The following is a 16944-nucleotide window of genomic DNA, read 5'->3' as shown; positions in this document are numbered from 1 at the left end:
TTTACGATGTGAATGACGTGAAATCAGTGGAAGGCAATGAAGGAGTACCTGCCGAGAATGTAAAAAAAAATTCTCATTCAGGAAGCTTGAACGACCCAGGACACAGAGCATCGTTATTCTTCTTGTCACGACAATACATTGAATCATTGATTAAAATCGAATCTCGTATTCAGTAAACATCCACCAATAAATTGTTTACGATGTACTTATATGCAAATGTTACATTTCAGAAAAGCGAGCGAAGCAAGGTGTATGAATGACACAGGGACAACTGGAAACAATACCAATGAGATGACAGAAGAGACCAAAAATCAATTATTCAATCAATGAAAACTGTGACCCCAATTCGAGAAAAACCCACGGAATCATTGGGGGAGCAGGGGTGGTGAATCATTGCTTATTTTCTAAGCACTATTTATATTGGCATCGTCCTCTAAGGCTGGCAAAGCAAAGGAGGTGGAACAGCAACACACCCTATATATTTTTTTATTTTACAGGGTAAGGCCCACTGAGCTGTATAGCTCTTTTTCAGAAGCGACCTGGCCACAAATTATAGCTCAACCAAGTCGCTTATTATGTGGACATTTCTATAAGAAAAATACTCGAAATTCATGTTTATAAATGTGGAGGGAAAAACCGGAGGACCCGGAGAATGATCCACACGACCATGGGGAAAACACAGAAACTCCAAATATACAGGTGTCAGGGTCGGGATTGAACCCACGAACTTCTGCATACCGGGCGAGGTAGTTAACATCTCGCCCATGTGGAACACCACCCAGCCACTGTTCCCCAGTACTGCTGTTCACACACCATACTATGGGCTAATTGAAGGCCGAGTAGGCTAAGGATATTCCCAGGACTGGCTCCAGCACCATGTATCAATGATGTTGTATTTCAGTACACAATGCCTGACACACACAAACATCTACCACATACCGATTTTGTTATTTATAATATCCACCCACATTGAAGCTAATAATAATACTTTTTTGTTATGTATTATATAACCTAGTGTCGAATAGAACCCATATCTAAAAGGGGTCTCTGCCACTAGCATCTGGCAACTGACCATCACTGCTTCAAGAAAACCGGGCTGCGTATGCAACACTGTATGTTGAAACCGGTCCAGAATTTACTTGTACCGAATCAATGCTGCTGAATTATACACTCCCAGAAGTTTTAGTGATTGTCTGCTTATCTGTTTTGTGACTAAATATGTGGCTTATATGTATGTAAACACGATCATGCATTGCTGTTGAACATTATGGGTACACACAATATAAGCGACAGTATATTCTGTATCTCCACACATTTATTGTTTTCTGCTTATATTTGCTTGTATCTATACGCATGCTTGACTGTCCGGAGAATTCATCTTAAACTGCTCCAGTAATTTGAAGGATTGAGGTGATATTGGAATGATGATATGTAGATTACGTGAGTGCCACTGGAGAGGGGTGTGTTGACACGACAGTTGTTTGCTACAATGTTTATAAAAAAAAGTGACAAATTGTCTAACCATTGAAAACCATACATTTCAGGAGAACTCCCGAGAAGTAAATTACGACCATTACAACTCAACTGGTTTCCCACCAGTTCAACATACGCAGGCACAAGCGCAGGCTGGAGAACTGAATTTGCTTGCTACCCTCTGCACTATCGCTGTGTTTAGTGATGGAAGTTCGCACACTTTACCCAACCACTGTCGCACTGCTGATCGACCGACTATGGCGTACCCATTAATACTGCCGAGTGGACAGACGCCGCGTGGAATTTAATAAACCTGCCCTAATGTTTCAACTGCCTTGCCTGGAGATCTAACCGAAGGGATCTGGATCGTAAGTGAGGTGTGCTAACCATTCCACCACGGCAGTGGTTACAGCAGTATCCACTCTGTGGGGCAACTACTTCAAAGTGTTGGCCACACTCTGCAGCAGCTTCAACATAACACAGGCTAATATTTCAAACACCTCGGGCTATTCACGCCCGCGTATGATCACCCCCCCCCACCCCCATACTTCTTTAATTGGATTTCGCAATGTCCTTTATGTGACCTTTATTTAACGAGGTGAGACCCTAGTAGCTAGGTACGATGGCGCATGCCTTCCACCAAGAATAAAGAGGCAGGGGTTAGTGGATCGCATGGTGATGAGGATGTAAATGAAGGAGTCTGACCTCGCTGTTAATCTACTGCAGCGTGAACAACTGCAGTCCGCGTGACCCCTCCCCATGGTCCAGCTTTCCATCATTAACAACAATCAGGTGCAACCAGTCAGCATGCTCTAATTTGCATACGAATAGAAAATATTGATAATCACGAAAATGTGGATCGTAAGGGCTTCGCAAGGACTGGAGTTGAAAAACACTGATCTACACAAACACATTAAACTCTGGGACAATATATATTCTTGGTTCTTTCGGTAAAGTCACGTAGAAGGGAAACAATAACATAATAAAAATATAAAACAATAAAATTATCACGACGTTTCGACTGCAACACAAGCAATCATCATTAGGTGTGAAAACCACGGCAAGAAAATCTTGAAAAAAGTGGCGGTTTTTATTTGTTTTTTTTTAACGTTAGCACCACGGATAGCAATTTGATAGTTTGTTTAGATGGATGAGTCCATCTATGTTCGGAAAAGAGGAGGGGGGAGACGAAAATAATGGATGCGGTCTGAAAGCCATCGTAAGCGTGAACAATCAATTAAGACCCGAAATGGTTTATCAAATCCTTCCAATGATTGCTAAACCAGAATTCATCTTCTCGGTTGAAATTGTCTCTGTGTTTGTATATGTGGATAGACTCATCAACGAATCTCTCATGGTAGCCAGATGGCTTGCAGAGAACCTCTGTCTTGGAGAAGTCAATGTCATGTGAGCCTACTGAATTATAACAGTGATCTGCCACGGCCAAAGTGTTGGTCCTACCGTGTTTTAGGTCTGCTTTGTATTCACGGATGCGGTCCGAGACATGTCGTTTGGCTTCTCCAATGTAACTACTACCACAGAGGCAACTTAGTTTGTAGACGCCAGGGTACTGTATGTCAGGAATCACATCTTTTACAGACGGAACCAGATCACGGATTTTATGTAATGTGTTGAATCGGACCTGGATCTTGTTTATTCAAGATTTTGGAGATCTTTTTTGTGATCCCCCCAATGTAGGGTAAAGTGATGGTTTTGAATGGCTCCTCAAGAGGGTCCTTCTTCATGGTTGGAGTGATAGCTTTGCGGATTGTGTAGTCGGAGTAACCATTAGCATTAAGAACTTGGTGTAAGTGCTTGAGTTCACTGGCTATGTGTTCCTAGTCGGATATGCATTGGGCTCTATGGTGCAGAGTCTTGATGAGGGAATTCTTTTGAGATGGATGGTGGTGGGAATCCGGATTCAGGTAAGCATCCGTATGGGTAGCTATCCTGGAGACAGGGTGGCTCATTGAACCATCAGGTCTATTTTTATGAGGACATCCAAAAAAGGTAGCTTGCCATCTTTTTCGACTTCCATGGTAAATCTGATGGCTGGGTATATGGAATTGATGTGGTCGAGGAATTGGTCTAGAGCAGGCCGGCCATGTGGCCAGATGACAAAAGTGTCATCCACGTACCTCTTCCATAAGGTTGGGCGCAGAGTGGCAGTCTGGATGGCGTCAGTCTCAAATTTCTCCATGAAAATGTTGGCTACAACCGGAGATAGGGGGGAGCCCATTGGGGTGCCCTCAGTTTGTTTGTAGAAAGTTCCATTCCAAGTGAAGTATGTATTGGTTAAGCAGTGTCTCACCAGGGGGGTACCTCAGTGTTTAGTCCTTGATGAACCAAGTCTTCAATGATTGCGATGGTGTCAGGTACAGGAACTTTGGTGAATAAGGAAACTACATCAAAACTGACAAGCAGGTCGTCTGGGGACAGGGAAATACCCTTGATTGTCGATACCAGGTGAGTAGAATTTTGTACCGCAGAGGTGGTTTTTCCAGTGAAAGGCCGCAGGATTTCAGACAGAAAACAAGCCAGTTTGCAGGTGGGGGAGTTGATAGTAGAGACGATGGGACGAAGGGGTGCATGTACTTTATGTATTTTGGTAAGCCGTATAATGTTGGTGGCCTGGCAGCAGAAGGTTTCAACGAGAACTGTTTGGTTTGATCAATTAATGCGCTTGAATCAGAAATGATTGTTGGTTTTGTATGACGAGGCTGTTGGTGAGGTCTCTTTTTATATTTGGATAGCTGCCATCATTGAGTAATTTTTGAATTTTGTTGTTATATTCTATTCTATCCATGACAGTGGCATTGCCCTTGTCGGCTGAGAGGATGACAGTGAATCCCTCTTTTTTATTTCTATAATTCAAAACGCTCATCTTTGCTGAAGTTGCTAGCTGGCATCTTAGCGTTTTTGAGGGTTGCAGCGATTTCAGATCTTGCTACATCTGCAGTGATGTGACCCAGGCCCTTGAGAGCCACGTCTACTTGGGCAATGATATCATTAACTGGGATATGTTTAGGTGTGACTGCAAAGTTTATCCCTTTAGCTAAAACGGATTTCAGACCATCAGAAATAGAACTGTTACTGCGATTAATTACGACTTTGTTAACATCTAGCTTTTTGGTGTGTGGGTCCGGTCTTTTGTTGGAGAGGTTACATTTGGAAATCAGGTTGTCCTCACATTTGGTCGCCATAGTGGCAGCTGAAGAGGGAGTCATATTGTCTACATGTTCCCAATCCGATATGGACATTGTTGCCGTCAATGATAAGTGTGATTTGTAGAGTGTCTTGTCTAACTGATCTAGTTCAGTGCGTTAAAGTCTAATTTTCTCTGAGATAAAAGCTAAGCTAGTTCTGGAAAGAATTCGTTTCGCATTAGAAGAAGTTACAGCAGCAGAGGTCAGTGTAAATGTGATTGGTATTACCCCAGAGTAGCGGCATCTCTTCAGAAAGGTGAGAGATTCGATCAGCTGAGCCTTCTTTTCCCGGAGTCTGATGAAGGATCTCAAAGCTATGTGGAAACCCTCCCCGTAGAGGCGGTTAAATTTTGATTTAAAGCTTTCGTGACTGCAGGAATTCATATTCTTGGTTCTTTCGGTAAAGTCACGTAGAAGGGAAACAATAAAATAATAAAAATATAAAACAATAGCATTCTCACGACGTTTCGACTGCAACACAAGCAATCGTCACTGGTAATACAGGTGTGAAAACCACGGCAAGAAAAATTTGAAAAAAGTGGCGGTTTTTTTTAACGTTAGCACCACGGAGAGCGATTTGGCAGTTATTCAGATGGACAATGTTTTACATTATGTTGAAATTATCACATTTACAGAATAAACATAAATGGTTATTGTTTGGACCGGCTTGCGCAGCTTGGACCCATCAAAACAAGACTGATAGTTTTACTATCGAATAAAAAAATACGCCAACGGGTTTTGCAAAATAAAGTCTGGGCTTTCGAGTGTCTACTCCTGCCTGCAATTATAAACATCAGAGAGCACCGTCCTTTCATGTTAATCCGAGTTGGTGTTTAATAGGTCAGAGTATCCCCTAATATGCCTCATGCTGCGTCGTGGCACCATGGAAGCACTTTTTATCTTCAATTACCCTGCCAGGTTCTAAAGCGAATTGAATCAAAGATTAATATATTTATCGCGTATGCGAGTGGGCTTGTGCACGCCCACATGCACGCAGAGAGCACATACAATGATGCCCTATCGTACACGTTGCATGTGCTTGTACACAAGTGTTCATAACAGTATCACCCATTTCGACTAATTATAAATAAGGCAGCTCTTTGAACTGTGGCAAGTTGAATGTCAGGTTAAATGTGAGAAAGAAAAAAACTCAAAAGCTTCAGTGGCCTTTTGACGGCGGCGCGTAACAGAAGCCGTCGAAAAATGATCACGGCCGAGAAGTTGGCGAGCACCTGCGACTCGTCTCGAATAGCGAGGCGATGACGAAGCTCGTCGCCCACGCCACGACGGGGCACGCGCGCAGGTTCAGCCGGACCAGACTCGTGCGATAAAAATCTCCACGCTGCCACGTGCGAGTGTAGGTTTATCGACCCGGCTCACACCGCTGTGCAATTATTCCTCAATTGGATTATGAAATTACTCAATTGGAATAGACATAGGCGATCATTGCTCCCGACTGAATAAGCTTGGCAGAACAATTATTAAAAAAGAGTCAGGAGACTCTCAGTGAGGCTTTCCTGGGTAAATAAGCGTATAAATCATACAATCATTTATAATTCTTTACTAAACGGATGACACCTTCATGGGTGCCCTGTATCACCTAATCGTCACCGGTAATACGATGGATATAATTACAACGTACGTTATATATTATCTTGTCTGTAGGTGCTGTGACAAAGTACCCAACTCACAATCAGGTCATGTGTCGGCACAGCCTATCATCTTCTCCGTGGTCATTAAAATTAGTGCCACTTCACATGAAGTAAAGAGTGGTTATGTTATAGCTAGCCTGGCCCCACCATAGGAATGTAGAATGTCTACAAATGAATCAGGACTGCCAATGAAGATGAGAATGGCTCAATGCTTGATTGAACAGTCACTTATTGACCGATCCACACACACATGACATAAACATGGACGTGCAGCCCCTTTGTCAATCCAATGCTGAATGAGGCCCTTCCTACGTTGTGCAGGTACACACACACACATAAATAAATAGTAACTTGATTAAGAATGCCAACAAGTATAAGCCTAGTCCAAATCTGCAATATTACACACTCTGAAATAGAAGCTACTGACCTTGAAATGACGCTTGCCAAAGGTTTCTAAGTGAATCAAGTTTCCTTTCAGTTGTGATTCATTTATTTAATCTAACGCATACTCTGTCAAATAAAAAAAGTCAGTGTCTTACTTACCAAGTTAATAATTCATATCAGTTAGTGGCCCTAAGCCAATGACGGGCATTCCACATTACCATGGCAGGGGCATAATTTTTGATGTCCCATGAGTTGGTACTCATTGTATTTACTCAGGAGTGATGCGCCGATTTGACCACCAACCGGGATTCCAGCTCACGACCTTCCGAGTCGTAATCGATACACTTAAAAATCTGATTGTGCTATTTAATGTAGTGCATAATTATTAATTAATTACAGGCTGCATTGTTATCCACTGCTGGATTAAGGCTTCCTTAAACCTCGTCGGTCAAGGGCTTTGTTTGACCATCCACACTGCCCAGCGCGGGTTGGTGGTTGGTGAAGGGAAGTCTCGGGCGAATTCAGGCACCAATCTCGCTTATGATGTTAGCCATGCGCGAGCATCACACTCGGGCTGCCAGGCTGATAGTGCAGTACGTGAACTTCTGCACCACCCCAATGTATTGTATATGGAGCACACAACATAATTCATAAGTGCTTCCCTTGACCACCGTTGATAGGACAGTCCGGTCCCCTTCACCTGATGAAGGCCACTTGTGTTGTGGCCAAAACGTCGTTATTTGTGTTATTTTATTTTTACCTACGTGACTTTACCGAATAGAACCAAAGAGTATGGATCCTTGCAGTCACGAAAGCTTCAAATCTAGAATGTACTGATTCTCTGAAATGTTGAAGTTTTTGTCTTATTGTTTTCAGTGCTGCTGTGCTCATGCACCACGGATCTCCATTGTAAACTGACCGGGTAACTGGCTCAAATGGAATCATCTTTATACCAAATCACAATAAATGTAATAAGGTGACAGAACAATTTCGCAAACAGCTAAACAAATGTCGATATTGTTGAATGTTTTCACCTAAAAATGATGGCACTGCAGACTGGTACACAAATGTGTCTATGTTCAGCTAAGCTGGACATCTGTGGAAAAGCGCTTCATAGCTCATCGGATTCCTCCAGTCAAAATACATATTCTGATAAAAGAAAAAATATAAAAATTTGCATTCTCATGATGTAACCCGGGTCTGCGCACCGCTTGGCCCAATGTGATCACGTGTGCGTGGTGTGTACGTGTGCAGGCAAACACGGAGAAGTTGCAAAACTAGTTTGTCTATTTTTAGCCCAGCAGACACAATACAGAACAAATTATTTTGCAATCACAAAAATGCATGCCAATGTCTTAAGCGGAGCCCATAATATTAAATGAGGTTTTCCGTTTTTTGATGGCCTCAGTCTAATCATTCCATTCATATTATATTCGTCATTCGCGTGTAACGATTAGCCGATTGCCATACATGCATCGAATCGCGTGCATAGGAATCGATAACCTCAGATTTATGGAAATTAAATGCTAATTATGTGCAAGCGTGTGACTTCAGGCCCATGAAACCAACGGGTTAGATAAAGAGAGAACAAACAACATGAAGGCGCCCGCACAACCGAGGCAAAAAGAAAACAATACTTGATTCGGATCAGAACCCCCAACCATGACAGCACTGGAGCTCAGGACTACCAAGGGAGGTGAGCAAGATGCAAAACAATCATTGGCAGGGTAGAACTTTGACCTGATTATCGACAAACATAAATCAGGAGTTATAATTATTAGAATGCATAACGGATTGCCGTCTTTTGGTGGCGGTGTTTAGAGTGCTGCTGCTGCTGCTGCTGCAGCTGAGCTGGCAATCGACGTCGTCTCTTGCGGGGAGGGTCGTTCCCCCGTGTGACGATGCGAGGCTCTGTCGTCAGTGGGGAGTTACCGGAGCGGAGGCCTCTTCGCCTTGTGTAGTCACTCCCAGAGTACAATTGGGCTATAATCGATAACAAAACCCAAAAAATATATTTGTTTAAATGTCACTGCAACTCATTAAAACAATGAACATAACTGGTTCATTGTGAACCAACACTGTTCCCCAGATGCCATTGCTTACCCAATAGAGCAAATGGGCCTTGCCACAGACACATGAAATACCCAGAGGATCAGGACCACAGAAAGAGATGCGGACCGCTCAAAGTTTATTTAAACAAAAAAAACTGGCAGATTTTTGTTTCCTCAATGGATAAACGGCTGTGGCAGTTAATCTGCATGTCTGTGAGACTGACATCACCTCTTCCTAATCTGGTAACACCCGCACCCCCTGTGATAATTGTTTTTTTACCCTTTTATCTGGCAACAAAACTGACACCTTTTTTTACAAGGAGTCATGTTTACATTGACCACAATACCTGCGGTCGAAACGCAAACAAAAAACAACTCTGATAATGTATGTGGCACTGTCCTTGAAATTGATTGGTCCACACCCGAGACAGCTTTCTTTAGAGCCTCGTCTCACATGGTGTTGGACCAGAAGACGCCAAAAGGCGCACAACGCAAAGACAATGCACCATCAGAGTATGAGAGCTCGGGGTAAGCATTTACACCATTGGAAACCTCATTTGCCAATAACAAAATATAATTGTTTTTTTACCCTTTTATCTGGCAACAAAACTGACACCTTTTTTGTGTCAGTTTTGTTGCCAGATAAAAGGGTAATAAACCCCCACCCTCTGCTACAAAATTAGGAGTCTGCAAACAGCGTTACCCCAATCATCTCTTCCAGAATTTGTAAGACTCCGTTGCTGTTAACCTCAATTTCCTAAAACAACCCAGACAGCTGAAAGGGTCAAAATATTCCTTTCCTCTCATTAACGGTAAAAAAAAAAAACTGAAATTAATAATTTATATTGTTCCTTATTGTTTTGGCTCGCAAAAGCAGCAATTTAAAAACTTGCTTTGCATATCAAGTCAGCACTTAAAAGATATGTTTGCTCCTGCTGATTACCATCATCTTCAGCTGCAGACCCACAAAGTGGTGCAGCCCTGCAAATGCCTGCTCACGCCACTGCTGGTAGTAGGGCCAACACTACAGGAATCTCTGGAGAAGCCCTCTACTGGGTATTTTTGGCCTACTCTTCAAAACTGGCCAGATGTCTTGAAAGTGGTTGGAGCACCCACACTTTACCCCACCACATAAAGCCTGCCGATCAAATGTGGTGTACACATTTATACCACTGGGTGTACAGAGGTGGGGTGGAGAGAGATGGGGGGGGAATTTAATCAACTTGCCCCATCATTTCAACGGCCGCGCCAGGAGATCACATCTCACTGCCGAACTCTGGATTGCAGGTCCAGTGTGCCAAGCATTACATCGCAGCAGCATCCCATATACCACTAAGTGCCAGTGTAAGATACGAACAGCCACGACTCAAAACGCGGCTCTCTCGACTGGACTGCAGTTCACAAATCTTGATGCCACTGCCCGGCGTGCCTATAACCTGCGTAACACGCGAAGCACGCACACATGCATGCACATGCTTTAATGCCCGCAGCAACGACAGGCACCCACTTTCCGGGTGACGCAGAGGTAGCGCTTTGTCTTCGACTTGAACATCTTGTCTTTCCAAAGGTCGGCCTCCACGTTGTCGTCCGAGTTTAAGATCTGCAAGCAACACGGCGACACGTGCGAGGAGCCATCAAAAAAACAAATACAGGACCAATCAAACATCACCAGCGGTTGATGTAAATTGCCCGCTGGTTCCCTTGACGTGGGGAGATTTTTTTGGAACCGCGAACACAAACGCACGGCCGCAGTTTCGAATAGGACTTTTAAAAACTGTTGGCAACACGTGTTTACACACACACACACCCCCGGCCTTACCCAATAGTAAGACAAATAATGAGGGCTTACCTTTACAAGTGACTCCGTGTACTAAAATTAGAAACAGTGGTGGCAGGTTTAAAATGTGTGCCTCGAACACACGATTAGTGCAGCCGAAATGATTGCAGTGATGGACATCTATCATTTGTGGGCCGTTTCAAAGCGGGAGGCCTCATGTGGCAGCAGGTCATATCCAGCCCATGAACAATAGGGTTGCCGACCTCAAATCTAGAATAACAATAAACTACATTTTTACAACGCTATTTGGCATGAAACCCCACTGTAAAGTACCTTCCTGCTCAACTTACAGTTATTCAAATTCACCCCAGTACCGCATTCCAAGGCTGACCTCACACAGTCATCACACTCACAATGCACGGTGTGACAAAACAAAAGAGAGGCATCACCAAAACTTTAATGGCAGATGGCTCCATGTTTGAAAAAATATGTCACCAGTGCCAGCCAGAACGCTTAGGCATGACTGTAAGGAGATAAGATTCCAGTGGATCAAAGTGCCCAACATGAGTTGTACACAGTCCAATCAGTTCAGTCACGTATACAGATTATATTTAGTACGATGTGTGATTAAAAAGCTATATTAATATATACTAAACAAAAGTGGTAATTGTGAAGATACGGGTGTGGCGACGCAAGCCTATAATCTAGTACTTTAGGGAAAACGTTTGGTGAATCACGTATCTATAAATAGTTTGAGATGCACCAAAACTCAGCGGGGGCTGCAAAGGTGGCCAGGTGATGAAGTAGCCAATCATCCCAAACATCCCAACAGAAATCCTCCTGAATAAAGTCTTGAGACTCGGCGAGGCTTTCCTGAACAAATAAATAACAGTACCATTATCACTGGGGGAGCAGTGTTGCAGCGATTTGCACACAAAACGCTATGAATCTGGTGGCCTGGGTTCTAATTCCTGGCCATGGCTAATATCAGCAGCGAGCGATTACTGAACCGGTTCTGTGCCTTTACACCACCCCTCTACCAACCGACACTGACCAGCATGGTGAAGCATGTTCAAATAACCTCCACGACCAGCAAGGTGTCGTGGAGCCTTTATCCACAGATTGACTGGTAAAGGGCTGCGTATTATACTGCGAGTATAATTACATTCACTGATTTGGCTCTTTGTCATGTTGCTGTCTCCCTATGACCGAATCATCCGGAATGTTGCTGATCTCGTAAGATCTCAGAAGGTAAGCAGGCCTAAGCCTTGAAGGCGCTTGGATGAAAGTCCAGCATAATCAAAACGTGTGATAAGCTTATTGTGGTGTTAAGTTTAAGGCAGCAGAGAGCAATGCGGCAAAATCCATAATTGTATAGTACTTCTATGCTCTCGCACCTATGCTCCCTAACTTTACCCACTCGTGCTTACCACCATAGTGAGGTATGGTCATATAACTCATATAGCTGGCACAGCATGGGGAGGCCCTCTTCCAGCAGTGGATTCCCAAATCAGCTGTCTTGACATTTTTTTCTACCGCAAGCGTGACACTCAAGGATGGCCTATCCGGCATTGGCTGTGCTTGTCAGAAGACTGGAAAGCGCTTTGAAGGAGGCAATGGACGGATGAAGAGAGACCGGCAGCACCGAGTAAGCTGGCGATTGTGGAATTGTTATTAAAACAAGGAAATAATGACGATGGCGAAAAAACAACTGCGGAATGAACGCACCACCTCGTATCCCTGTGGAGCAGAGCCACGGCTGGCCACCATGCCGATGCCCGTGATGGGAGCCTGGGACATCTCTGGCAGGGCTTCTCTCAGCTCTCTCACCTCCGGCATCGCCTGACGAAGCACCAGCTCCTGCTACACACACACACACAAGCCAGGGGCGGTGATCACAGGCTCGTTACACAAAAAAAGGTTCACATGACAACTCACGTTGCTGCAAAAGCCAGTTTGGCGATTCCATTATCTGTAGAATGTTTAACGTTATCTCCTTATCACTCTTCTTCCATATTAAGCATATTATTTGGTGATACTGCATTGACAGCAGTGCACGAGCACAATTAACAATAAACTCAACACAATTGTCAATAAGAGTGCCTTAAAAGGAAAAATATATAAAAGGTCACATTTCAAGCAAAGACTCCTCTTTTAGAGCACATGTCCCAACTAACATGGCGATTGTTCCCGTGAACTTCACTCATTGAATCCTCCACCCATGTGGAGGTCACGGTCTAGCAGACTCAAAGTTTATTCTCATTCACACTGTTCAATCACCACACTTTTTTTGTTGTGTTTAGTTTGTTGTCCTTCCCCGGCACCTCCGATTAGCATGGTTGGCTACGTACGGTGCCAAAGAAGTTCATCGTACATACACTGCAGGTCACGACACTTCTCTTTCTGCTTCTTCCCTCACTGTCCGACTGTGGAATTCCCTCCCATAGTCACTTTTCCCAAATTCCTACCATAACCTTGCTCAACTCCAGAAACCGTTTCACTATTATCTCTTACATCTTCATTCGTGTGGTTTGTTGTCGATGGCTTGGAATTTTGGCTCTGTGCTCAGCAAACAATCCAAGAGTTGGATTTTTTCTTCTGCCCTGAAACAAGGAAGTTGGAACAAAATGTGTGGAGGTTGAGTTATTTTCCTAGAACTAAGGTATGGAGTTTTTTTCTAAGGTACTACTGTTTTTTTGGAATGCCAAAAAGAAATCCATGCTGCCCCCAAAGGAAAGTCAAAAATTTACAAAATAAAGACCCTCCGGAAAGTGTCTTTCAAATAAATCATGACTAAAATGTTAAAGATGTCACGTGAAGGACTATTTTATGTATATGTTTACCCTTGAGACTATTTCCATTTTCAAGTTTCCTTTATTAATAATGATAACCGAAGTGTGCAGCCATCAAGTTTCCTGCAAGGACAGTACAAAGAGCAGAAGAAGCTAATGAAAATGTAACTGCTGCTAGACTTCCCTTCATATTAAAGCTGCAAGACGTCATATGCATACCCTTGGTTTAAAGGATAAAAAAACACTTTACCAGAACCAGCAAAATCCCCAGTGCCCTTGCCTCAGTCAAACCCTGGATGTGTCACCATGACTCCAATAGGTGCTCACTAACAGAATTTTGCACAGCAGTCTAAAAGTCTACACGGGTAATCCTTTGGCATTTTGCGAGTTGGTATTTCACTTTGCATATCTTTAATAATTAAAAGGCCACTTAATGCACGTTGAAGTCATCGCAAAATGAATGCACTTTCATCTTAGGGAACGGCATCACGTTTCTGAATTTGCATACGCTAATCAGCACATAATAGGGACTTTTGAATGTTGTATACGAGTGAAGTATTAAATGGCACGGGGACATTTCAAAGAAATATTATCCTGGACCTCACGGATCTCGCAGATACACGTGGCTCCCTCTGAGGTTTCGATCACAATCACGTATGTGGACTTTTTCCAAGGTGCACAGCTTTGGGAGAACTTGAAAGCAACATATTGATGTGCATGCCGCACACATACATGACATTAAACTCGGACCAGTATTGTCTTGCTGAAATACAAAAAAATTACCAAAGGTTTCTTAAAGCTTAAAATAAAATCCCACCCCTCTACAAATAAAGGAAACTTAAAAAGTAACAGATGAACACACAGTCTCGCATAAACATGTGCAAATACACACTGGATATTACTGCATGACTTGCTCGCATGTTTTGTACCATACACATGCTTGTAAAGGCAGTATTTATACTAAATGCCATGATGCTGTGTTATTTATTTTTAAAACAAGCAGATCCGAGTTGTCTATTGCCTCTGCATTATCACTGGCCAAGTTGACTATATATAAAAAAAAGAATACGTACAAGACAACAAAGAAAGAAATATGAAGATTTAAGTTGGTGCATCCCGCATTGTTAACAAACAAAAAAACAATGGACAATTATTTACAGAGCGTGCTAGTTGCGAGTGAGGCCACTTCCAGCCCAGCTCGTAGCTGTCACATCTGGCTTGTATTTGCCAAAAGATTCACTCTATGGGTCACCACTACGAGCAATGCAAGACCACAATGCGAGACTGCCCTCCAGTATGGCCCCCCGACTGTGTTATTCCTGCACGATAATGCACATAAACATAGGAGCCTGCTAAGTCTAGTAAGGGAAGGAGTAACAGTGGTTTTAGCTGGGCTCCAGAAGCTACTGTTAACTTGGTATAGTCCCGATATCCCCAGCCGGATGGTGGTGGTGCTGGTATGGTACAGTGCTTGGAAAGTTAAATTATTGGTAAGAAGTTAACTCGGCCAATAACCCCTACGGAGTTAATGAAGTAAGTACAAATTTGTGGGACATCAACAGTGGCCTCCCTATTGGAGGTACAGGCCCTGGCCAAAGGAATACGCAATTTTCATAAAGAGCACAGGGCTGCCAACAGAGATGAGCAGAGATCTATACGCATTTTAACAATTATACCCTTTTAATGCTATTGAAAAATATTTTTCGGAAACTCGATGGATTACAAATACACCATAATCAACAGCAGTCCTACAAAGAAAATTGCAGCCACTGAAGTCAGGGATATTGGACCATATATTTGTATTGTGTCACATGGAAAACAAATATTAGTTTGACAAGTTAGTTGACTTTGTTCTCCACCATACGTTATTAGGGGTAAAGCATTTAAGTTGAAGTCAAGACTCCTCAACCCAACTGACACCAAGTTACAGTGAATTACACACATAGCTAAAAGAATACGTTTTCAAAATGCATGCTGAACTTGAAAATATTAACCCATAAAACCCTTGGATGGGGAGACACTTAAGCAATTCATTTTCTATTGTTAGAGTTTGTTCAAAGGTTGTTCCGTGACGAAAGGAGTTTCTGCAACTTGCTGTTATCTTGCAGATTGATCGTGAAGGGGAAAAGTATTTAAATATATCGTAAAGCCTTGTAGACATTTCACTGCAGGTTGTGGTGCGTCTGCCTGTATGGGTGTGAAACTTTAGTTTTCAGTGGCATAGTGGTTCATCCGTATGTTCAATTCCTGGCCACATACAACGTCAATGGAATACGATAGCTGACTATAGACTTGGCCTTCCCTATACAGTGTTAACTTAGCCCTCAATGTCATAAGCAGGTAAGCATTTTTTTTTAAAACCTCAGCGATTCTCAATACTTTCAGCCAATGTGACCAATTATTTTCCTCGTAAGTTTTGCACCTGGGAGTAAGAGTGGAAGAAAAAATAAACGCACACAGAACTTGTATCCACAATCAAATAAAGATATCTTGCTTATCAAAATAATTTACAGGCATTGCATATCTCAACATCCACCGACTGGCTCATTTCGGTCAAATAGTAATGACATAACTGTGATGATAAGTGCTTGATTTTTTGATGGGGAGGTGGGTCAAGAACCACTACTTTGCAGGAGTGCCCTTCAGAATTAGGCGAGGTCTCACCACGTTGCCACTAAGCGTCTGCTGTATGATCAAGTTGCGCTTAAGGGCACTTTAGTGGCTTTAGCCATTGCTCACCATGTCTAATGGATTTGCGCCCAACCCTGTCTTATATATACAGCATATAACGTATAAGAGTTGTTTTTTAAGACGCACTCCTGCCTATGCCATTACAAGGCGTTACTTACTGGTCGGACGTGTTGAACTATTGTTAATTACACTACGCTTGTAAATACAGCACCGACTGAGCCCTGAAATGTCACCAACACACATGTTAGAAGAGCACTGGTCAACACTTGCTTTTGAGTACGCCAGCGACAAACACAAACGAAAACAGCAAAGTATACTCTTGAACAGACTAAATTTCGATTTAAAGCTTTCGTGACTGCAAGGATTCATCTTCTTTGGTTCTTTCGGTAAAGTCACCACGTAGAATGAGAATAAAATAATAAATTGATAAAAAAATAAAATTACGCAATAATATTCTCACGACGTTTCGGCCACAACACAAGCGGCCTTCATCAGGTGAAGGGACGAGACATCAGTGAGACATCAGTCCCGTCCCTTCACCTGATGAAGGCCGCTTGTGTTGTGGCCGAAACGTCGTGAGAATATTATTGTGTTATTTTATTTTATCAATTTATTATTTTATTCTCATTCTACGTGGTGACTTTACCGAAAGAACCAAAGAACTTGAACAGACTGTTCGCGAGCACCTATGAAAGCCGGCACGGCACCATGAGGGAGGAGGGGGGTTTAGGTGGCTAGCATCGCGCACGGCCGCCTTTGTCTCCCCAATGCCGATGTGTTGTTATACACCGCACCAGGTACTCATTTGAGGCTGTCAACCTAATGGGTGGCAGAGGAACAGGGTTCGAATACTGCATTCGTCACCGATATGATCCCGTGAGCGGGAAGCGAACTTGGCTTGCCGGGGTCCTAAGTGCA

The 16944-nt window shown here is 43.0% G+C and overlaps 1 protein-coding gene across 10 annotated transcripts in view; it reads right to left on the bottom strand.

Annotated features, from left to right (window-relative positions):
* Positions 1–16944, bottom strand: part of MVB12B (multivesicular body subunit 12B) — a 139347-nt gene that overhangs the window by 101856 nt on the left and 20547 nt on the right. For 5 of the 10 annotated variants that reach the window (XM_076068722.1, XM_032959043.2, XM_032959035.2 and 2 more), the window contains exons 2-4: positions 12272–12406; positions 10274–10366; positions 8648–8698 (exon numbers count right to left, since the gene is read on the bottom strand). In XM_076068722.1, coding sequence (XP_075924837.1) covers positions 8648–8698; positions 10274–10366; positions 12272–12382 — 255 coding nt within the window. In that variant the 5' untranslated portion in view covers positions 12383–12406. Of the gene's footprint in view, positions 1–8647; positions 8699–10273; positions 10367–12271; positions 12407–13057; positions 16423–16944 lie in introns of those variants that run through there. The other 5 variants (XM_032959038.2, XM_032959040.2, XM_032959036.2 and 2 more) reach the window with 5 other exon arrangements.

This window comes from Petromyzon marinus, chromosome 22 (assembly GCF_048934315.1).
Source record: "Petromyzon marinus isolate PM22_M1 ecotype Great Lakes invasive population chromosome 22, UKy_Petmar_22M1.pri1.0, whole genome shotgun sequence".
Classification (NCBI taxonomy): domain Eukaryota; kingdom Metazoa; phylum Chordata; class Hyperoartia; order Petromyzontiformes; family Petromyzontidae; genus Petromyzon; species Petromyzon marinus.
The sequence above is the reverse complement of the archived record's forward strand: the minus strand, read 5'-3'. Positions and strand labels throughout refer to the sequence as shown.